This window comes from Vigna angularis, chromosome 2 (assembly GCF_016808095.1).
Source record: "Vigna angularis cultivar LongXiaoDou No.4 chromosome 2, ASM1680809v1, whole genome shotgun sequence".
NCBI lineage: Eukaryota > Viridiplantae > Streptophyta > Magnoliopsida > Fabales > Fabaceae > Vigna > Vigna angularis.
This window is the reverse complement of record NC_068971.1, coordinates 30531630-30555740: the sequence shown is the minus strand read 5'-3', so window position 1 is coordinate 30555740 and position 24111 is coordinate 30531630. Positions and strand designations below refer to the sequence as shown.

Here is a 24111-nt window from a genome sequence, read left to right as displayed (position 1 = left end):
AGTGAAATATGATTTTGGGTTTTGTAAACCCCAAATTACAATTCTGCCCTTCATATGGGCTTCTACAAAAATTTGCCCAAAAATTGGCCCAAAGCCATTAAAAACGAAATTCAAATATAATGTTGATTTGAATAATGGAAAATGATGTGGACACACTTTTTTTTGTCCCTAATATGATTTCAAAATTGTCCTACATATAATTATTGGAATAATTAGTCCCAAATAATTCAAATAAGAATTAATCGTCAAGCCCAAATAGTGAAAATGAGACTATAATGGAGAATTAAACATAACTCACTAATACAATTCGGTGCACAAAGCTAAGTGAATAGTACAAAATAATGATTCATCAATGGTATCTCTTCGCCTTTGAGAGGCGGTAGAAGAGATAAGTCTCTTCATCTATAAAGGACAATGGAAGGGACCAATGTTCGAGTATTGTCCCTTTCATCTTTCGAGGGAGTGGAAATGGAATGATGTCTCACCCAAGTTTCCAGTCGAGTTGAGTATAGTGCCCGTTATGAAAGTAGTGAAGTTTTTTTTATGGCAATCTCCTAGCTAAGTTGGGTCAAAGCTAGAAGAAAAGCTGTGAAGGTGGGTGAATAATGAGTGTTTGCGGAAGTTGGTAGAAATGAGAGCTAAGCTCACGATTTTGTGATGTTTTATGGTGATGGAGGTGATGTTTGATGATTATCTAAGAGAGGTTGGGCCAACTCTTAGAGAAAGGTGGCTAGAGGATGCCACTTTGGTTGCTCTAGTCTAGGGTGACCTTACAAAAGTATTATGGCATAAAAATGGTTGCATAACTTTACTCTATTTCAAAGGTAGTTACATGAAGGAGATACGCCTTTATTTATAGGTTGAGGTGTCTCAAAATGTGCAGAAACTTTAACCTAAAAAGAGCGACTTTGGCTAGCTTGGAGAGCAAGGAGAAATCCTCGGAAGAAGACAAGTGGTGAAAATCCTCTCAAATGAGAGGATGACATGTGACCACTACCTATGAAAAATACTCTTCATTCCTAGAGTGACATGTAGCCATTAATTAGGAAGAAAAACTCTCCAATATGAGGGTGACAATTGTCAAGGCCATCCGCTCTCTCTTGTCCACCAAGCTAGCTAAAAATGTTGACCTCTTGGTCAAATCATGGCGTGGAAGTCCACCTTGGTCAAAATTGGACCTTAGCCCTTTGTTGACTTGGGTGGTCAAAATTCTATTCTACTTGGTCCAAAATACAAGGCTCAAATTATATCTTACACTACTAGGCCCATTACACAAAGCCCAAATAAATCCTATATCACTTGGCCCAAAATTATTCTTACTCCAAAAGCTTTATGATATCCCAAGATGGTCCAAGAGATTGAGTCTAGACCCATCTTTCACATATGACTTCAACTCTTCTTGAAAGTGTTTAACCATGGCTAGAGGATATGCCATCATTTTTACTTATAAGTCTTAGAGGAGCAAAGAAGATAGGTCTGAAGCTGCGGTGGTGGATGACTCGAACGAACCTTCATGTTTATGTGAACATGTTTTGTACGGTAAGGTACGGTAAGATGACACATGGACTGTAACTAGTTAGTATTGATACTTTTTTGCGTGACATGTGGTTGAGGTAATCGAGTTGTTGTGATCTGTTGATTATATTGATTTGACGTATACTGGATATTGTTCTACTTTCTACATGGATGTTTTTATTTGGTGGCTCACCCTTACTTTTTGTTGTGTGTTGCAATAATCATATAACTCATGTTGTTATAGAGAAACAAATGCTATTACAAATGCTCCAGTTGGATAACAAAGCAATGAGGTGCTAGGAGAGTCTAAAAGTTCTTAGTGTTTTACTTTTAAACATTTCCGTTTTATTTGTAGTAGTTAATTTTAGAATTTTATTTGAAAGTTATAAAAATTAGAATAACTTTTCTTTTATTATCATTTTAGTAATTAACAAATCAAGAGAAAAATGGTTATAATTACTCGTGACATAGAAAACAAGAAAAAAATGGGACGTTACAAAAATAAAATTACAAAGTGATAATATTAATAAAATTAAAATATTTTAATTTAATATTTGACTAAAATTAATTTGTAATAATGTGAATAATTTTATCATTTTATAAATAAAAAAATTTAATTTATTATATCAATCAATCGTTCACAATATTTTTTTGTTAAATATGTTTTTCCATGTTCAATTTATTATAAAAAATTATATTTTGTTCCTAAATTATATTATAAAAATATTTAATTAGTGTATAATATGAAAGTTATATAAATAAGCTTTCTCAATAAATAAGACGTGAAGGATTACTCATATAACATGCAGAGTTTTACATCAAATTATAATATAATTTCCTGCATTATTTTTAAAAGTAAAATATAAATATTTTATAATATAGTTTAGAAAGTGAACATAATTTTTTATATTATTTAGATGATAAAAAATGTATTTAATATGTTTTTATACCATTTCACTTTTCAATTTATTTTTCTTTATCCAAACGAAGTATTTTCACTTTTTTTTTCATCATTTCCCACGCTTTTCAAGTCTACTTCTTTGCTGAAACATACATAATAAAGTTCAAAATATTTATTTAAAATATACAAATCTAAAATTATAAAAAGAAAATTTCTCTTTAAACTAAAAAGAAATTGATAAAACACTCTTATGTAACTATTTTAAAATTTTTATTTATCTTCTGTAGTTATTTTTAGCTTAAAGAAAAAACTATTTAATTTGTTTAAGAAAAAGTACTTGTTATCTAATAAATCCGTGTACATGTGTCACAATGGAATATCTGAAATTTGTGGTTGCCATTCATGTTACTGTGAATGGGATAAGCATTAGAAAGTTGGATTGCCTTAGCTTCTGTGAAAGTGCTATGCCTATCCACCATGCTAGATATTTCCAACTACACTTTTATTGTCTCTGCACATATTTTAGTTTCTGTTGCGTATCTTTTAATTGTGGCTTTTAATAAATAAATAAACTTATGGTAATTTATAATTATATGACAATCATTTAATATTGGCTGAGATGTATCTTTTAATTGTGGCTTTTAATAAATAAATAAACTTATGGTAATTTATAATTTTTTGTCAATCATTTAATATTGGCTGAGATGCACGACAAAGATTATTTTAAATAAAACTAACTAATAAAATAATAGATAATAAGCCTAATGTATATAAGTTAATGGATTTTGTTTCCCTCAAATTTTAATTACAAATTTAATCTTTTAAAGTTATGTGATTTTAATTAGCCAATAATTTAATTGTTAATATATATATATATATATATATATATATATATATATATATATATATATATTACTCTGATTAACATATTGTAAAACTAATTACAATAAATATCTTAGATATATATAATATTTTTATACAATCAACTAAATGAAAAATTAACCTTCCATTAAAATTGTTTAATTTTACAAAATCTAAAGATTTATCAGATCGCATCAGAAAAAGTTGATGTTTGCTTTTAGAAAATCAAATTAATATTAAAGAAATGTTAACAAATTATGTGAAGAACTAAAAGAATGCCGAAAACTCATTTTATTTAATTTAATTTTAAACCAACGAAGAAGGAGAGTCAAAGCTATCAAATTTAGTGTATAATTATTGTAAAATTTATACGAAACTCAAAAGAGTCTATAACTATGTACAACCAAACACATAAGTTGATATGAAAAGTTAAGTAGGCATGAAAACATGAAGATTTTGTGTTTGGTCTAATATACATTCTTCTGAAACTCGGGCTCACAGAAAGTTCCTCCAAGATCATCACAAGCCTCTCCCCGAAATACCCTGCAAAACACATCCACAAAATCATAATGCTTTTCCACTGTTCTGAATTCAAATCAATGAAGTCCATAAAATGAGTATATTCTGAATTGCATAGATCCATCATCCTGCGTGTATAAATCTTTATAACAAAAGTGTGTGAAAATTGATCTCAATTGATTTGGTATTTGTAAAAGGGTGTCTTTTTGGTTGATGAGAGATCTTACGTTTGAGGATCATTGTATTCAAGATACTCTCTCTCAACGTTCTCTGTAGCTGTTCGTGGTGTGTCGTTCTTAGCTTGTGGCTGCAGCTTGGCTTCAGGGTACATCTCTGCCATGCAGGCTTCCCCTCCTACAGTTTCGCATGCTTCTGCTGGAAACACTCTGAAAACAGAGCAACCATCAAAAAACACAAACAGACATGTTCATGCAAGGAAGATAGAAGGAATGGCTTACGAGAAGGCCGAGTTGTAGTCCACTGTTGAAGTGTCGGGATCCACAGTTGCAACCCTTATCGGAGAGTAACGAGGGGAGGGGCGTGGGGTTTTCAATTTGGTAGGGAAGTTGGTGAGATGGGTGACAGTCTTTGTGGGTGCCAAAGGCACAACGTTCGGGACAGCAAAGGTTAAAGCTGTTTGCATCTTGAAGGTGTTGGTTTGCTGAACTTTGAGCTTGGATTAAGATTATGAGGAGCAGTGGTTCCTTTTTATAGAAGAAAATGGAGTGAGATAAGGTTTAGGATATGACAGTGCAAGAGTGTAATGAAGTGAGATATTTAAGGTGTGGGATAAGGTTGTCTTTTTGTGTTGGGAACCCTCCTGTTATAGCGGGTTCCATCAACTCAAGATATTTATTATGAAGCTCTTGGAATTTTTTGATCATTGTAATAATAAGAACCATCCTGATTTTTCTTCTTCACCTAAGGTTTTAAATTTAAGTTTTGTAAATGAATAAAGTAATTGTTAGAGAAGCTCTATCCGTAAAATGTAACTTAATTGTTAATTTAAGTTTTTTAAGTAAACAAAGTAATTTAAGTTTTAAATTGTTATCAACTTTACAGTAAAATTGACAAGCTGATAAGGGAGAAGAAAACGAAATAAAATGTAAAAAAATGAGTTTGTTGATGGATAACTTTGACAAGGCAAAACTTTTTATTTGCATAACTTTATAATTGAGAATTGCCTAATAGAACTAGTTAAATGTTAGAGGAATAGGATCAACTTTGAGTTACCCATCCAACAATAGATAACATGCGGCATGAGTCACATATTTGAAGAGCTATTGGTCTTGAGGCTGACCAATTAGTAAACAAAATGAAAAGGTAAATTCAGCAAAATAAGTCACGCAACAATTTGTGGTAACAAACTCAAGATAAGTAGTGGCAAGAGGAGCAAAAGAGAAAAGACATGAATAAAGAGGAAAAAAAACTTAGCAACAACATAAATACATTGAAAATCTCGTAAAACAAAACAGCTCACTATCATTTTCTTTATCCATCATCATAAAAAAAATGTTTCTTTTTTTGCAGATACTTCTTTAGACAATTAGTACATTATAGAAGTTAGATACCTATCATGCCACGGACTAAGGACTGTCCATTCCAGAACTGAAAAAAAAAATGGTACAACAAACTTCTGGGGTCAGAATTCCTGTAGTGTGATTTCTAACATGAATCACCAGGATTGGTGGAATTATGCATATTCACTCCATTTTTTCACTTGGAGTTGAGATTGGTGCTACGCTCTGGCTGCAATAAGTGAAGAAACAGAACGCTGTTGGGAAGTAATGTCAGCAGCCCTCAGAGAAAGTAACTTCATCCAAGATTCTATAGAAGGTTGGGCACGATCAAATAATAACAATAGAAAGCAAAGGCACCACTTACGCATCAGATTTTGAGGAATGTCTCACACAGACTAGATCATCCAACCTATTGCCGTCCATTTTATATAGAGAGACCCCTTGCATCTGGTTATAATGATCCTGTGCTTCCCTCCTCAAACTCTCAAAAGGTATCACTTCCCATTTACTATAATTTGAATATTTCCTGACATCACTCATGTCTGGTGATCCTGAAACAGGTCCACTGTTCTCTGGATCCACATTGCCCCACACCTTACAATTGCCAAACTGCCCTAAATCACCTCCATGATCGTCTTCATTCCTTTTCAAGCGCAAAGCTGCTGCATGTGCTTGCCTTATCATTTCTCTACCAGGTATATCTGACCAGTCTTCCCTCCTCTTAGATCTCATGGGCGAGTGAATCCTGATTACCTGACAATAAAACAACTCGAAATTATTATAAAATATACACACTAAATATATTGTGTATAGAAATTTATAATTAAGGTATACCCCAAGACATTCTAGAAGTTGGTAATACGCTCTTCCTTGAAGTGGATTGTGTCCCTTCCTAGGCTTAGAGAAGTATCTTGTCCTATAAGAAAAAAAAAAGATAAAAAGGGAAGATGAAAAGTTAAAAAATAAGACTGATTTATTATTCTCAATCATAAAAATACATTCTGATACCCTCTATTTGTAATAATTTAATTCTCCTAAAAAGGAAAATAGGAAAACTAGGAAAATAAAATAAAATAAAAGATTATATATCTATTTCCTCTAATTAAGAAGATTATAAAGATATTATCTCAAATTACAACACTCCCTCTCAAGCTGGATCATACAAGATTGTATGAACCAAGTTTGGAATAGTAGTCAAACTCAATTGTAGAGAACGTCAATAAACCAAATTGGACAGCAATGGACAAAAGCGAACTAGCACCATGAAACTTCAACTTGGACAGCAATGGACGAGGGCGAACGAGCACCATGAAACTTCAACTTGGACAACAATGGACGAGAGAGATTTCCATCAAAAATGGATGATGACTTGCAGCAGCAAACATCAAAAACTACAAGAACAGATGAAGGGCCTCCAATGGCGAACAACAACAAACTGCAGGGACTGGATTGCTATCAATAGTGGCGAACAGTAACAAAACTTTAAGAACATGATTTCTATTAGTAACATATGGAGGCCTTCAAAGGCTAACAGCCACAAACCTATAGGATTTAACTACCCTAAACAACAACAAACCTTAAGGGATTTAACTGCCCTGAACAACAACAAGCCTTCAGGAAACAACTGTCCTGCAGAGGCTAACAACAACAGACTTGCAGGGACTACACTACCCTGCAGTGGCTGGAACTAAAAGGCTAACCCACAAACATGTAGGGACTTAACTACCCTAAACAACAACAAACCTTCAGGGACTTAACTGCCCTGAACAACAACAAGCCTTCAGGAAACATCTGTCCTGCAGAGGCTAACAGCAACAAACCTGCAGGGACTACACTACCTGCAGCGGCTGGAACTTTCTCCTCCTCACGACTGAACAACAGAATGTGTAGGTGGAAGAACTGGTGAGAACCGATCTGTACGAGGGACAAATCTAAATCCCATAACTTCGAAAGAGTCAATTCAGCGGGCGATCTCAAAGAACAACTCTCAGTGAGCTATTATAACAAAGCATTGAAGGTGAAGAGAGCCTTTCACATTAGTGATGGTAGAAACCAAAAAACACCAAATATCGAAGACACTTTGGAGGTCCTAAGTTCTCTACTGGACTACTCCCAAATGGTGATACTTACACTGTATCACAAAAGTACGGGCTAAACTCTAGCCCAAGAAGAAAGTTCTCTGCAAGGGTGAAAAATATTTTCCCTCACGACAAACAGCGGAAACGACGGTTAATGCACTTCACGAGACACTCTTAATCTTGACTAAAGAAAATGCGGTAGCTTATTGAGGCAACATCGACAAACTTGAGGCAGTAACGTACAACTGACTGCAGCACCAGCGACATTAAAGCACCTGCCAACAAGGCTGATGAATTGTTGACTGGAACATAAACAGACTCCCCTTCATGCCACAGGCCAACGGGGACATCACACTTGCAAGAGAGAATCACGGAATTGTAACCAGACAGTGGAGACAGATTGGCCACAGGTGCCGGTGCATTCGGCGGCACAAGCGGCAGAGACGTCGGCAAGAAGCACCAATCAATGCCGCACAAGAAAGAGGAAGAAGAAACCCATTGGTGGTGGCAGAAAGCCCGTGAAGGCAGAGAACCCTTCTCAATGGAGAAGAAGATGACGGAAGCAGGAGAAGTAGTACTAGGAGCTGGCGCATCAGTGGTAGTGGAGACGAAGCACTGTTGCTCGAGAAACAAAAAAAGAATGAAGCTTGCGACGGATAGTGAGAAGCAAAGAAGACGCAGATCCTGCTATGGAAGGTCAGAACAGAGAGGAGGAGGTCCGGCGACTCAACTGGAAGCGACGCGGTGTGATTCCGACACCGGGACAGCGGCACGTGACAAACATATACACGAGATCTGACGGAGAAAGGAGGCGTGCTGAGATTCCTGGGCCATGTTCCCAAATTGAACAACTCCAGAAGATGGGGAGAGACAGAGAGAGATTTTTCTCTGGGTTCCAACAGAGTGAAAAACCTGAGACGAGAAAGAGGTGAGTGACGACACGTGCAGAGGAGTCTGAGGTGTCGACCACCAGGGTTAGGTCGCACTCAAAGAGACGATCCAGATCCGCTAGTCACCGGTCAGAACTACGACGGACAGTAGCTGGCAACGTATGGAGGCTGGCGGCGGACGATGACTAGCGGTGGAGAGGGCAGTGCACAGCGGAGTAAGCAGCAAAGGCAGTGGCCTTTCTTGGGTTCTTCGAAGAGACTTTCGGTCTCTTTGATTCAACTAGTAGTCAATAAGAATCCCAAAAGGAGCCAAAATTGATTGGGCATCAACAGATCTAAAGCGCCAGTTTCAGCTACTGGTCCGAAAGGGAATGGGTTCGAATCCCATTCTAATCATACTCAAACAAGCTTTGTATTTGGTAATAATGGATAAAAGGCCAGAATTCTAAGGCAGAACTTGACTAGGACAATTGGAGCCCAATAAAAACACATGTTAAAGAAAAGACTTTTAGGAGGCCGCCGGCAGACAGCAAAGACCACGGAAGCGGATCAGACAGGCTCTGATACCAAGTTAAAAAATAAGATTGATTTATTATTCTCAATCATAAAAAATACATTCTGATACCCTCTATTTGTAATAATCTAATTCTCTTAAAAAGGGAAATAGGGAAACTAAGAAAATAAAATAAAATAAAAGATTATATATCTATTTCCTCTAATTAGGAAGATTCTAAAGATATTATCTCAAATTTCAACATGAAATGTTTGAAAGTCTTTTAGTATCACAACCTAACATTTACAAAAATAAATAAACAAATAATTTAAAAATTAAGATTTTGTGTATCGATGGAGGAAACACCAAGAATTTGAGAAATAATCAATATCAAAATAGAGAAACTAACCATTCAGTGTATCCTGGATCAACAGTGAATCCATATATATCAATGATATCACACATGGAGAGCGCTAACTCAATAGATTTCATTCCAGTTCCTTTGGCACCTCGACGTAGTACAATTCCTTGGAAGAGATAGACTGGATTGGGTATGGTCTGCCATAAAAAGTAGTTTGAAAAAATGTAGATAAAACTATTCTAGTAAGTAGCTAGGTATCCAGTTGCTCCCATCCGTACTGATATATACCTAAAAGCATTCAATAAAACGGTTATAAAGAACAGATTCTCACCTTTATAACTGCATTGATTTCTCTGTGTGTCAGACTTTTGATTATGAGAACCTCAGTGTCTGCAAAAGAACAAGTTTTAATCCTTTCATTATATAGATACCATGAACTAACATACAAACGAAAACAAGGAAAAAATTAGGATTAAAATCTCATAATATCTAGTAAACTTCTAGATTTCTACTTCCCACAACTTGTGCAGGAACCAACCAATTGATCCCGGTAAATTTGAGCTTTAGACACCAGATGTCGAGATATATTAATATATTTGTCTACACATAGTTACAGGAATCTAACATTTTATTACATGTTTATCAAAATAGCAACTTTTTTAAAAGGCTTAAATATGGTTTTAGTCTTTCAATTTATAATACAATTGTTTTTCCAAGTCGTTAAAGAAAATATCTGCAGAAATTAGTTCCCCAAAACATCGGCAGTAAATAATTAAAAACATATTTTAGAGGAAATGAAACCCATGGCCCTTGAACGAACACAATCTAGCCAATGGAAAACATGATTTCCATATTCCATCACTCACCCAACTAATTTCATCACTCAAAGGAACTAACTTGTAGCCCCTTTTAATAAAAATTTATAAAAAATCAAAAAAGAATAAACTGGCATGTCTAATAATGATACATGTCTTATTTTTAGAGTGAATTCATTAGTTACGAATGACAGTTGGTGACATGTCCTCTGTTTGTCATGTAAGCAACAATACTAACAAAGTGGACAAAAAATGACTAAAACTACTTTTTTAGGACTAACTTTTGTAGATTATTTTCTAAAAAGGACTAAAGAACAATTTTGTCTTTAACGACTAATTTCTACAAATTTGTAAGGACTAAAAAGACAACTATCAGATCTATCAAACTAAAAACATTGTTAGAATAATTACTGTTACATATTATCATTAAGGCTAGTCTGCTAGACCAGTAATGAGTAGTACCTAGTTTTGTACCTAGAGGTCTAGTGCAGACTCTTGGTGTTCCATATACTCTTGCTTTTTCAATATATATAGAAGATAATGAGAGGGATCAGTGAAGCCCTCAAGAATATATTTTTATCAGTTTTTAATCTCAAGTTGGTATTAGAGCAGGTTCATCATGCTCTGGTTTCTGTCTTGGATTGTCTACCAGCATTGTCATTGTCGTTCGCATCTGTCCGGTGCCCTTTGCTGTTGTCCGCAGTTGTCTTGTCACTACCTGCAGCTGTCAACTGCAGTTTAAAGCTCTTTAACTTGGTTCTCTGCCATCTCACATTTGTCCGCCGTTGTCCGCCGCCGTCTGCCGCCGTCCGCCGTCACTGTTTCGTCCGGCGACCACTGGATCTGGTTCGTCTCTTCGCGCGACGACCAACCCCACCAGTGCCGGAGTCTGATTCTCCTCCACGCTCCACCACGCGCCGCTTCTTTGTGCGCTACGAACAGGCGCGTACTGTTCACGCGCCGCCCTCTGCCCGTCGAAAGGTCACCGTGACACCTCCATAGCTGTCGCCTGAGCCTCCTCTCTCTGTTCTGACCCTCAAAACCCTACTTCAGTGATGTCCAGAAGCTTCCCTTGAAGAAAACCCTAAGAAACCCTCTCGATTTTTTGGTTCCTCACTACCGCGTTTTTCTTTCTCCTATTTTTATCAAGAATGGCGTCTGGAAGTGTTCTTTCTTTCTCTGGAAGTCCCTCCATTACTTTTGAAAAGCTAAACGGAAAGAATTATCTGTCTTGGTCTGCTGCCGTGGAAATGTGGTTCCTCGGTCAAGGACATTATGACCACCTTGAGCAGGATGGAAGCCATGTACCTTCTGAAAAGGCTGAACAATGGAAACAAGCAGATTTCCAATTGTGTGCCCTATTGTGGCAATCTGTGGAACCCCGACTTTTGATATCTCTTAGAGCCTTCAAAACATGTCACTCATTTGGAAGAAAGCTCAAAGCATTTATGCTAATGATATTCAACGTTTTTATGATACAACAAACAAACTTGCATGTCTCCAAATGACAGACCATGATATGGTCTCCTTCATGACTGAAGCCCAAGCTACTGTGGAAGAGTTGAGAATGTTCTTAGAAGTGGAATCTTCGGAAGACATCAAGAAGAAGCTTGAGAAGTATTATATGGTGATGATCCTCCGAGCTTTACATCCACATTTGAATCATATCAGAGATCAACTTCTGATAAGTCATGAAGTCCCTTCCTTGGAAGCCTTGACCACACGTCTTCTTTGTGTTCCAGTGCCTCAATCTCAGGAAGCTCATGAAACAATGGAACCATCTGTCATGGTTGCCACACGAGAAAGAGGAGGATGTGGCACTATAGGAGGAGGACGTGGAGGTCGGGGACGTCCACAGTGCACTTACTATAAGAGGGTGGGTCATACTCAAGAAAATTGCTACTCCTTGCATGGTTTTCCTTCAAAAACCGCCAATATCTCTAAGGCTGAAACTCCCATTTCTGACTCCAAGTTCACTGAGGAAGAGTATCAAGAGTATCTGCGATTAAAGTCTAACAGCTTGGCCCAATCATCTCAATTCCCAAGTACATCCACAGCTTGCATTTCTCAATCCATGGAAGGTCAAAATTCATGGGTAATTGACTCGGGTGCTTCTGATCATATCTCTGGTAATACCTCATTGTTCTCAACCCTTCCCCTCCAAGAAAAATCCCATTTCATTACCCTTGCAAATGACTCTAAAACTTGTTCAAAGGGAGTCGATCAAGTCTCCCTGTCTCCCTGTCTCCCTCTCTCACTCTGAAATTTGTTCTTTTTGTCCCTAACTGTCCATTCAATTTACTTTCCTTAAGTCAGTTAACCAAAATGTGACATTGTTCAATAACTTTTGATTCAAAATCTTTTGTTATACAGGAGCGTGGCTTGAGGAGACAAATTGGAGAAGGATATGAAGCTGGAGGTTTATACCATTTTGGATCTCGTCCACGTGTATCCTGTGTTGCAGCTCTTCCCCCTAAAGTGTTACATGACCGATTTGGCCATCCTCACTTGTCAAAGTTAAAAAAGATGTGTCCTGAACTTAGTAGTCTTCAGACTTTAGAATGTGAGTCTTGTCAACTAGGAAAACATGTTAGATCTATCTTTCCTAAAAGGTCTCAATCAATGTGTGATTCTAGTTTTTCTATTATTCATTCTGATGTCTGGGGACCTAGTCGCATCTCTTCTTTTGGTTTTAGGTATTTTGTTACATTTATTGATGAGTATTCTAGATGTACTTGGGTTTATCTAATGAAAGATCGCTCTGAATTGTTACCCATCTTCACATCCTTTTTGAATGAAATCAAGAACCAATTTGGTCAAGTAATTAAAATCTTAAGAAGTGATAATGCTAAAGAGTATTTCTCCTCCACTTTTTCTGCAATCCTTAGCTCCCATGGTATTTTGCATCAGTCCACTTGTCCTCATACACCCCAGCAAAATGGTATAACCGAAAGAAAAAATAGACACTTGGTTGAAACTGCTCGTACCCTTTTGCTTGGTGCCCATATTCCTGTTCATCACTGGGGGATGCCATCTTAACTGCATGTTTTCTTATTAATAGGATGCTCTCCTCCTCTCTCAATAATAAAGTCCCTTTCTCCATTCTCTTTCCCAATGATCCTCTCTTTCACACCCCTCCTTGAGGTTTTGGTTGTGTTTGTTTTGTTCACGACATGTCTCCGGGGCTAGACAAGCTCTCCGCTCGTGCAATCAAATGTGTCTTTTTAGTCTATTCTCGGCTTCAAAAAGGGTACCGGTGTTACTCCCCTGAAACCAAGAAGTACTACATGTCTACCAATGTTACATTCTTTGAACAAACACCTTTCTTCTCTCCATCCGTTCAAGATGTTCATATCCTCCAACAGGTCCTTCCTCTTCCAGTGGTTGAGTCCAATATCTCCAATGTCTCAGTCAATCCAAATCATGCTCAAGGTCCTCCCGAACCTTCCTCTCCACATATTGATATCTTCCGCCACAGTACCCCGATGGGTAGTCCTCTTCCAGAAAATGGTGGATCTCCTCCTTCAGATTCTTCTCCCTCACCGCCTCCTGCCACGCCTCCTGGTGAAAATGATTCTGGTTGGCCCATTGCTCTCAGAAAAGATACTCGTTCCACTCGAAACCCATCCCATTTATAATTTTCTTAGCTATCACAGACTGTCGCCCTCCTTTTATTCCCTTTTATCCTCAGTGTCTTCTGTGGTTATACCCAAAAATGTGAAAGAAGCACGTGATCATCCTGGATGGCGACAAGCCATGATTGCAGAAATGCAGGCTCTTGACCACAGTAATACTTGGGAGCTTGTGTCACGTGCTTCATCATGATTGCAGAAATGCAGGCTTTTATTATCATTCGTCTCTCGGGAAATGTGTTTACTTAATAGTATATGTTGATGATATAGTCATTACAGGAAATGATACTGCTGGAATATCTCAATTGAAGGAGTACTTGTGTAGACATTTCTGAACCAAGGATCTTGGAAGCCTCAAATACTTCTTAGGCATTGAAGTAGCTCAGTCAAAAGATGGAGTTGTAATCTCCGAAAGGAAGTATGCTCTGGATATTTTGCAAGAAACAGGCATGATTGATTGTAGACCGGTTGACAGTTCTATGGACCCAAATCAAAACTTAACAGCAGAAGGTGAGTTATTCTCCGACCCAGAGAGATATAGGAGGCTAGTTGGAAAACTAATCTATCTCATTATTACAAGGTCGGATCTATCTTTTGCAGTTGAAGTGGTTAGTCAGTTCATGCAAGCTCCATGTGTTGGCCATTGGAATGCTATCATTCGCATTCTAAGGTATGTGAAAAAGGCTCCCGGGCAAGGGCTGTTATATGAAGAAAAAGGAAGCCTTCAGGTATCAAGATATTGTGATGCCGATTGGGCAGGTTCTCCTATTGATAGATGATCTACTGCTGGATACTGTGTTTTCCTTGGACGAAACATTATCTCATGGAAAAGTAAGAAACAAAATGTAGTGGCTCGATCAACAGCTGAAGCTGAATATAGGGCAATGGTGTCACTGACATGTGAACTTATATGGGTGAAGCAGTTCCTTCAAGAGCTTAGCTTCTTGACATCCAGAGTATGAAGATGTATTGTGATAACCAAGCTGCTCTTCACATTGCATCAAATCCAGTGTTTCACGAGAGAACTAAACATATAGAAATTGATTGTCATTTTGTTCGGGAAAAGTTATTGTCAAAAGAAATATGTACCGAGTTTGTTGGATCAAATGACCAACTTGCAGATGTGTTGACCAAGTCATTAAGGGGACCTCGGATTGAGTTTATTTGTTCCAAGCTTGGTACATACAATCTGTATGCTCCAGCTTGAGGGAGAGTGTTAGAATAATTACTGTTACATATCATCATTAAGGCTAGTCTGCTAGACAGTAATGAGTAGTACCTAGTTCTGTACCTAGAGGTCTAGTGCAGATTTTTGGTGTTCCATGTACTCTTGCTTTTTCAATATATATAGAAGATAATGAGAGGGATCTGTGAAGCCCTCAAGAATATATTTTTATCAGTTTTTAATCTCAAGTAACATATTTAAGTCTTCTTTAAAATTATTTTATTTGCTAATATGTACTTTTTACTTATTAATAAATTAATTTTAAAATTTTATATCTGTTAAAGACAATCATCAAGAGCAAGAAATAATATAAATGTCTGAAAATATAAATTCTAAAATACGAATTTAAGTAGAGGGAACTAATTGTTTCCAGCTACATTGATTTATTGGTTAGAATTAAACTTTAGTAATTTTTCTGTAAAAGAGAGTGACTATAGGCACTAAAGTAGTTCAAACCTAGGAGATAACCTCTCTGTTTGTTGGGATAAGGGCCACTATGCTGTGCACGTCCACCTCCTCAAGACTCCATTAGGTAGGAGCATCTTGTACTGGGTTACTGTCTTGGGTTTTAGATTGATAATAAGATCACTTGTAATGTGCTACCGACCATCCTAATCAAGGGTTAGCATAAACTTTTTTAATTTGATAACTACGTCTAGAATGGTTGCATGGTAATTCTTTGGTAGAGAAATGCTCAACAGACAATATTGTTATAATTGTAGGATTGTAGCTCCCGACACCATAGTAGTCAAAATCGCATTATGATAGTCTATTGAGTATTTCCCTCTCCTCCTCAAGCAGAACCAAATATTGTTCAAGTCAATTGGTAGCCTCCTAGTATCCTTAGATTTAAACTTCAGAAAATATGTCCTTGTAATTGTAAATACTTGTTATCTCCTCCCCAATTCTGAAGCCTGTTGCCATCTATAGGCACAATCTCCAATGCTTTCTTTTATGCTAGTGTACTCATTGCTCATATATATATATATATATATATATATATATATATATAATTGAATGCAAAAAGTTTGAGTTTTCTTCTCAATATCTGAAGTGTTAAGAGCAATACAATTCGAGTAGCACGTGGGAGTTTTGGACATGCTACCAATGCATGTATTTTCTTAAGGCACTAGAGGTGTTTTTTTATGGGAGGATTTGTGGCATAAGTAGGCCTAATTGTTACATTCTGAGAGGAGATCATGGCTGCTATCATAGCCTATCGAACAAGCATATTGAAGGAAATGAAGCAAATTTGGTAGGAATGAGATTCAAATCTTGTGATTGAAGCTCCAAAGGATGTTCATCCTGTACCATGGCAAATCCAAGGGAGATGGATAAGATGTCTTCAACTTTGTTCTTGTATGCATTTTTTTTCTACATCATAAGATGTCTTCAACTTTGTTCTTCTATGCATTTTTTTTTCTATATCATACTTATAGAGGGTAATATAGTCTTAATAAACTTGCCAACTATGGTTTTGAACAAAAAAAAATGAGTTTTATTTGTTTGATATTATGCCATAATTTATTAGGGAAAGTTTCCTAGGAACAAGTATGGGTTACTTGCGTTTAGATATTTTTGATTATGTTATTTTGAGGTTTGACCTAGCCCCTTCATGTTTTTGTTGGTAATTTTTATTTTTCTAGTTTTATATACTTTTTGACACATTACAAATATAGATGGATATTCAATGGACAAGGATGTCTTTGTTCTATAGTGATGTTTTGCATGCCAAATCTTTAATAGAAAATTAAGCTATATTTCACACTGGATAGATTCCCATTACAACTAACATGTCCCAAAATTTCAACAGAAGTTTTGCATCTCTGTTTAAATATTTAAAAAATAATAACTTACCAGATCCGTTTAGAATAGGGACCATGTTACGCGCAGCACCTCTGACAACTAGACGGAAATCCCTCTTAAGACCAACATATTTGGCATATTCCTACACAATCCATAAAGGGACAAAATAAGTATCCGCGACTCTTTTAATAGCATATCAGATAAATGCACTACAAACTCTAATACTATATCACTTTTTGGGATCTTGTTCAGAAGTAATAATATAATGGTTGGATATTGCAGAAGCAAGTGGTCGTTTCATCTATGCTTTGGATAAACTAACAGGATTTCAAGAAAACAGAAATGAAAGAAGAAATTGTTAAACCCCATTATGATGGGTTGACATGTTTACCTCATTAACAGGGGCCTCATTCTCCCGAATAACAGCATCATGGCTATCAATTTCTTTCCCAAATGTAGTCTTCAGAAGGTCCCCAGAATTCCCAACAACAGCACAAGTTCGGAACTGTCGTGGGTGAAATGGGGGCTTTGCAGGTAATAACACATTGAGGTTCTCTTCACAAAGAGTCTTGTTGCTGCACTTCTTTGTCCCCCTACAAGAAGAAAAGGCATTAGCACACATACACTAACTGCTAACACATGCAACCCAATAAACAAAATTGAAATCAAGTTTCAAGATCCATACAACTGTGCTATCCTTTGTGGAGCGTAATCCATCCAACCACCAGGTCGAGAATCAAGATACTCTCTGGTCAACACAGTTGTTATGTTCCGATACTGCAACATCTCAACACATCCGCCCAAGTAAATACTCATTCTGAAACTTCAAATGAAACAGGAACAAAAGGAGTGTCATTACAATGCACCTGTTCCCACAACAGGATTGCCTCACACACATCATATTTGTACTCCAACGGCTCAAAGTGCTTAAACTGTGCGTTGTACTACAATAATTTAAACATTGAAAAAAAAAAAGAAACTCAACAGTTTAACCATTAACGAAACATTAAAAAAATAAGAGTTCTCAGAACTCAGAATTGAGGAGACAGAAAGACATACCCAAGAGCTGTTGGTACCTTCAGGGTATTTAAGGATCAAATTACAATGGTCAATTATATGAGCAGTGAGTCCTAGCCCCCTCTTATCCTGTTTCAATTTCCAACGTCAGCACATATCTTAACACAACTATATTCTATCCTTTTAAAAAAATAAAAGCACAAGACTTGGATTCAGATGCTTATATGTTTTTTATGTGAATCTTCTATCAGAATTGGAAGTGAGTGTATCCAGAGTTACACATCAATAATATTAAGAAATGATACGATGAATAAATAACCACATCAGTATTATTCATCAAATAGAAATGTTTCAGATCGAACAGTTACCACACATTGCTGAACACTGGACTGAAAGTTAGACAAGACGCGGATAATTTCGGATTTGCGAGCCGAAGAAAGGGACCCTGAACATGCGGATTTAAACGGAAATTAAGAAAACAGAATTAGAATGATTGATATTCCAAGTGTGGGGTGGTTACGGTGATAATACCTGCGAAGAGAGAGGATTGGATGTAGAAGAGGAGGAGGGAGAACAATGCAACCGCGCACACCAGATAAAGGACGGTGGGTCGCCGGTTAAGGGCTGAAACCTGCTTGTACTGCCTCATTGGTCTTTGAGTTACTCTCAGAGAGAAAGAGACAGAACAATGTCACATACAATGGAACGAAAATGTGGCAGAGAAGAAACACCTTCAGCTGTCCGAAAAACGAAAACGTTTTAGGCTCTGGCGAACGTCACCGACTTTCTTCGCTTCATGAATGGAATTGGAAACGCAAATGGAAGCGCGTTTGGATTCGCGTTCTGAGGTGAGAATCGCGTTTTGATATGGTGCCAAATCAGACCGAGGGACTACTGATTCATGTATATATTTCAGATAATATATATACTATTGGCAAATAAACCATTTTATTTTTTAATGTAAGCATTAGGAATGGTAAAAAGTCCCACAATATTTCTTTTGTTATTTTTGTGATTTGTTTCGTACGATTTATTACTAGAAAAATGTAAAGGTTAAGTAAGAATTAAATTTACTATTAAATGATCACATTTTGGAATTAAATAATATTAATATTTTTTTACATGTGAGAGATTAAATCGTAAAATTATTATTATTATTATTATAAGAAGTTTTGTAAGAATATTGTATCATCAAAATATCATTTTAAAGGTTAGTTTGACATTAAATTAAGAATATTTTATTAAAATTTATAATAGATTAAATCAAATTTATTATTACTTTAAGGATTAAATTAACAATATTTGTATCACCTTTTAATATCAAAAGTTAGTCATATATCTTGTATATATTTTTAATATAATATCTTACATATATGTAAAACACATGTGTTTGTATATATTTTTTTTATATGTGTTTGTGTTTGTGTGTGTTTGTATTTGTGTCTGTGTTTATGTTTGTGTTTGTGTGTACGCACATGTTTATATGTGTAGGTGTGTTTGTGTTTGTGTTTGTGTGTGCATATGTGTATTTGTGCATGTATGAATGCATTTTTTGTATTTTTGTATGTTTATATGTATGTGTGTTCGTATTTGTTATGTTTGTATGTTTGTGTTTGTGTGTATGTGTTTGTGTTTGTGTGTATGTGTTTGTGTTTGTGTATTTGTACCTTCGTGTGTGCATGTGTGTTTGTATGTGTATCTTCGTGTGTGCATGTGTGTTTGTATGTGTATATGTGTGTCTGTTTATGTGCGTGTGTTTATTTGTGTCTGGGTAAAAATATTGATTTTATATAAGATGGTGCATAAAAATGGAATTTTCAACAACACTATTTTCGGAAGAAACATATCCCCAAAAAGAAAAATTCCTTATAACTATTATCTATCTATTTGTAAGAATCTAGAAAATCGTGTATTAGATATGATAGTGTATTCTAAATAACGAGACTCGTTTATTTTAATATTAAAAGTTCAAAAGTATAAATAGAATTTCAACTAACAAGTTTCATTATATAGAAAAATACCATCTTTCTAGAAATTGTTCTCTAAGAGCCTTTTTCCCTCTTTTTAAGTCTTTTAAACCATAATACAACTGTTTGAATATCAGAGAGTACCTAAGTGATCACTAAAGAGAGGTTTTCAAGTTTGTTCAATCAGTTTTCGTAGAAGAGTAAGTTAGTTATGCTATTTTCTTTATTTTGTGTGTTTTCCTGTGCATGTGAGTTGTTGTTCTTTGTATGTGTCATCTGAGTCTTCTATAAGACTCCATGTTGATTAGTGGTACTAACGATATACATTAATAATTGTTTTGTGGCTTGTAGGAGCATATAAAGTTTCTTGAGTTGTTAGTCATTCTAGGTTCCTTAAAGTAGATTGATCATCGAACAAGAATCAAGTAAGGAAAGCTAACTACTAAATTTTAAAGTTATTGATATGTTTCTAGTATATGATGCATTTTTGAATTTAATCTAAGATTGGTAGTCTAGTATGGGAAAATATTTTTGTGATTGCTTGTTGAATGAGTTCTTGTTTTTGGTTGTTTAATATTGATGAAATTGATGTTTTAGTTACTGAAATTGATGTTGAAATTTGGTATGAAATGTATTTATGTGTTGCTTGAAATTGAAGTTGAGTTGATGAATTGAGTAACTAGATAATTGAGTAAATTTGTATTCCCTTTAACACTAAAGCATGTTTTTGGACCAAACATTAAGTCAAGAATACCAAATTTGAGTGTTAGTGTGTTTTACTATGATTTTAAGATCCTTACTTATGTGAAGTGGGTTTATATGGATGCTAGGTATGTTTAGTGTGAATTTGTGATGTTTCATTAAGTATATTATGACTGTTTCTATATATAAAGTATGTTGTGAAAGAAATTTCAAGGAGAAGTTTCTTGTATGGTTTCAAGTTGTGTGTGTATTGATGTAAGGGTGGGGTATGTGGTGAGAGGAGCATGAGGTCTTAGTTTAGGGCTTTATCTTGGTCTAAGGCGTTAACGAACTAACCTTGTATGTAGTAGGGTGAAACTCATTAGCAATGGTTCTGTAGAGCAGTATAGGCCACCACTGAAGTGACGGGAAACATTATAAGGGGGGTTGAATAGTGTTTCCATATATCTTTTCGCAGTTGATGTTTTGATCGTAGTCGTTGAAGGTTGAATGATCCACATAAGCTACTTAATCGTTGCCCTAAAAACGTTGTTCTGGTGGAAAAGTTCATGGTCTTTATTTCAGCTTATCTTCCTGTCATTTAGGAGGAAGTGAATCTTTAGAGAAGAGGGTGTCTATTAATAGGTGAGTATGTGAGGATTTTGTTTTCATCTAAGGGAATTAAGCTACGTCCAGTTCTTCTCTAAGGTAACTTAGAGGGTTTCACTAGATTTTCAATGAAATACATATGAGTATTTTTACCACTCCTGATTACACCTTCAAATACACTTGTCAAGTTTAGTTTGACCCATTTCTAGTTATCGGTATCAACCTATATGGGAGATTTACTTAGGTTCTAAAATAATTCAAATTTTTTCGGTCTAACCTAAAGGACCCATACAAAGTTGTTGGGTACCTAAATAACTTGTTCTTTTTATTTTGCAGGTACATTCAAAATCTAGGAAGTCCATGTGGTATCTTAACAGTGGATGTTTAAGACACATGACCAGGGATAAGAAGAAATTTACAAACTTCTGGAAAATGGAATAATGCTTTATTACATATGGTGGTAACAATAAGGGAAAAATTTTGGGATTAGGAAACATTGGAAGTGCAGATACCTTGATGATAAAAGACGTATTGCTTGTAGAAGGATTGAAGCACAATCTACTCAGTATAAGTCAACTTTATGACAAAGGACTCAAGGTAACCTTTGAAAAAAAAATTTGCACTATTCATGGAAATGATTCATCTGAAACTTATTTGAAAGGTGTTAAGCATGATATATGTAGAAAATGCATCTAGTAAAAATATTTCATGTTTAGTAATGAAAGAAGAAAATTCATGGTTGTGCCATAAAAGGCTTGCTCATATTCAATCGCAACAATTGAATAACCTTATGTATAAAGATTTAGTAATTGGTCTACCAAAACTAAAATTTGTATATGATAAATTATGTGTTGCATGTCAAAAGGGAAAATACGTAAAATTTATTTTTTCATTCGAAAAAAATTGTTTTAAGTTTAAAACACTTAGAATTTTTGCATATGGATTTATTTGGTCTTTCTAGAATAAAACGTTTTGGAGGAAATTATTATGTTTTAGTTATAGTAGATGATTATTCAATATATACATTGACATTCTTTAGTACTCTTAAAATTGAAAATTTTGAAGTATTTAAAAAGTTTGTAAATCAAATTCAAAATGAAAAGGATTCAAAAATAAAAGCTATTAGAAGTGATCATGGAGGTGAATTTCAAAATGAATCTTTTGAATTTTTTTGTGACGAACATGACGTTTCTCATAACTTTTCTACACTTAGAACTCCTCAACAAAATGTAGTCGTAGAAAGAAAGAATTGATCTTTAAAAGAATATCCTAGCACTTTGTTGAACGAATCTAAAATTCCAAAACATTTTTGGGTTGATGTTATGAATACTGTTGGTTGTGCTTTAAATAGAAAGCTTACTAGACCTATTTTGAAACTCCTTATGTATTGTTTAAAGGAAGAAAGCTTATTGTTTCACATTTGAAAATATTTGGATATAGTTTTTTTGGATTAAATAATGGAAAACAAAATTTGGAAAAATTTGATTCCAATTCGATTAAGCTATTTTTCTAGGATATTTTCTTACAAGTAAAACTTATAGAGTTTTTAATCAGAAAACATTTGAAAAGAAGAATTTATACATGTTATCTTTGATGAAATTGTGGACCTTGAGGAAAAACCTCTCAAGTCAGATAAATCAAATGCAGGTGAAGAGAAGACTTGCAAAAGACAACAAATGAAGAGCAAAGTAGTAAACATCCTCAACCGGAATATTTAACCAAAACCTGGAAACAACCTCGAGGATTATCACTAGACAATATTATCATAGATGTCTCGAAATAGTTAAGTACTAAGAAAAATATAGTAAATTATTGCATGATTATGGCTTTTGTCTCACAGCTAGAACCTATAATGTAAAAGAATCTCTTCAAGATGATTAATGATGTATAGCAATACAAGAAGAACTAACCAGTTTGAAAGAAATCAAGTATGAGAATTGATTCCTAGAAAAGACATTCATCAAGTAATAGGAACAAAATGGGTATTCAGAAACAAATTGGATGATGATGGAAACATTACCAAGAACAAAGCTAGGCTTGTGGCTTGGCACAAGGATATAGTAAAGAAGAATGTATTGATTATGATGAAACATATGCTCCAATTGCCAGGTTAGAGGCAATACGCCTACTTCTTGCTTATGCATCTATTATGAAATTTAAATTATATCAAATGGATGTTAAAAGTGCTTTTCTAAAAGGTTTCCTTAAAGAAGATGTGTATATTGAACAACCACCTATTTTTAAGGACTATACAATTCCTTATCACATTTTTAAATTAAAGAAAGCCCTTTTATGGATTAAAACAAGCACCTAGATCTTGGTATGAAAGGCTTAACAATTTTCTTTTGGAAAATAAGTTTAATATAGGTAAAGTTGATTCCACTTTGTTTATTAAAAGAGTAGGAAAGCATATCTTGCTTACTCAAGTATATGTTGATGATATTATATTTGGATAAACTACCAAATCTCTTTGAGGATTTTGCTAAGACTATGTAGTGTGAATTTGAAATGTTAATGATGGTAGAGTTGACATTCTTCCTTGCTTTACAAATCAAACAAATGAAAGAAGGTATCTTTATTTCTCAGACAAAATATTGTAGGGAAATCCTTAAGAAGTTTGAAATGGACAAAGCTAAGGGGACATCCACTCCAATGTCCTTGTTATTTTGCCAAGGTTGAATTAGGTAAGGACGTAAACCAAATTTTGTATAAATGCATGATAGGTTCCTTATTATATCTTATTGCTAGTAGATCATATATTGTGCAAAGTGTATTCGTATGTGCTAGGTAGCAGTTTGGTCCTAGAGAATCACATCTCACTACAATTAAGCATATCTTGAAATATCTTAAGGGAACAATGTTTTTTGGGTTGTGGTATCCTTCAAGAGTTGAGCCTAGTCTTGTAGGTTTTTCTAATGCTGATTATGGAGGTTGTAAGATAGATAGAAAGAGCACTGGTGGAACATGTCACCTCTGAGGAAGTTCCTTAGTCTCCTAGCATTCTAAGAAACAAGCATATGTAGCCATATCAACCATTAAGGTTGAGTATATTGTTGTTGGAAATTTTTGTGCATAGATTTTATGGATGAAACAACAATTAGAGGTCTTTGATATTTATCTAGATCATATTCCACTTAAGTGTGATAATACAAGTGCCATAAATCTCACCAAGAATAATATAATGCACTCTAGAACCAAACACACATCGATTAAGCATCATT

General features: G+C 35.3%; 2 protein-coding genes across 2 annotated transcripts; both read right to left on the bottom strand.

Moving 5' to 3' along the window:
* Positions 1–3612: 3612 nt before the first annotated feature.
* Positions 3613–4502, bottom strand: LOC108328080 (light-regulated protein, chloroplastic). Its single transcript, XM_017561869.2, has 3 exons — positions 4255–4502; positions 4024–4182; positions 3613–3820 (listed from the first exon to the last, which is right to left on the bottom strand). Exons 1-3 carry the CDS (start codon positions 4437–4439, stop codon positions 3745–3747), a joined length of 420 nt encoding a protein of 139 aa, XP_017417358.1. The 5' UTR covers positions 4440–4502; the 3' UTR covers positions 3613–3744.
* A 707-nt stretch (positions 4503–5209) lies between these two features.
* On the bottom strand, positions 5210–18515 carry LOC108327487 (sialyltransferase-like protein 1). The gene is made up of 11 exons (XM_052872972.1): positions 18165–18515; positions 18002–18078; positions 17676–17762; positions 17483–17560; positions 17302–17393; positions 17008–17209; positions 16668–16758; positions 9470–9528; positions 9187–9335; positions 6151–6232; positions 5210–6069 (listed from the first exon to the last, which is right to left on the bottom strand). Exons 1-11 carry the CDS (start codon positions 18280–18282, stop codon positions 5677–5679), a joined length of 1428 nt encoding a protein of 475 aa, XP_052728932.1. The 5' UTR covers positions 18283–18515; the 3' UTR covers positions 5210–5676.
* Positions 18516–24111: the final 5596 nt, after the last annotated feature.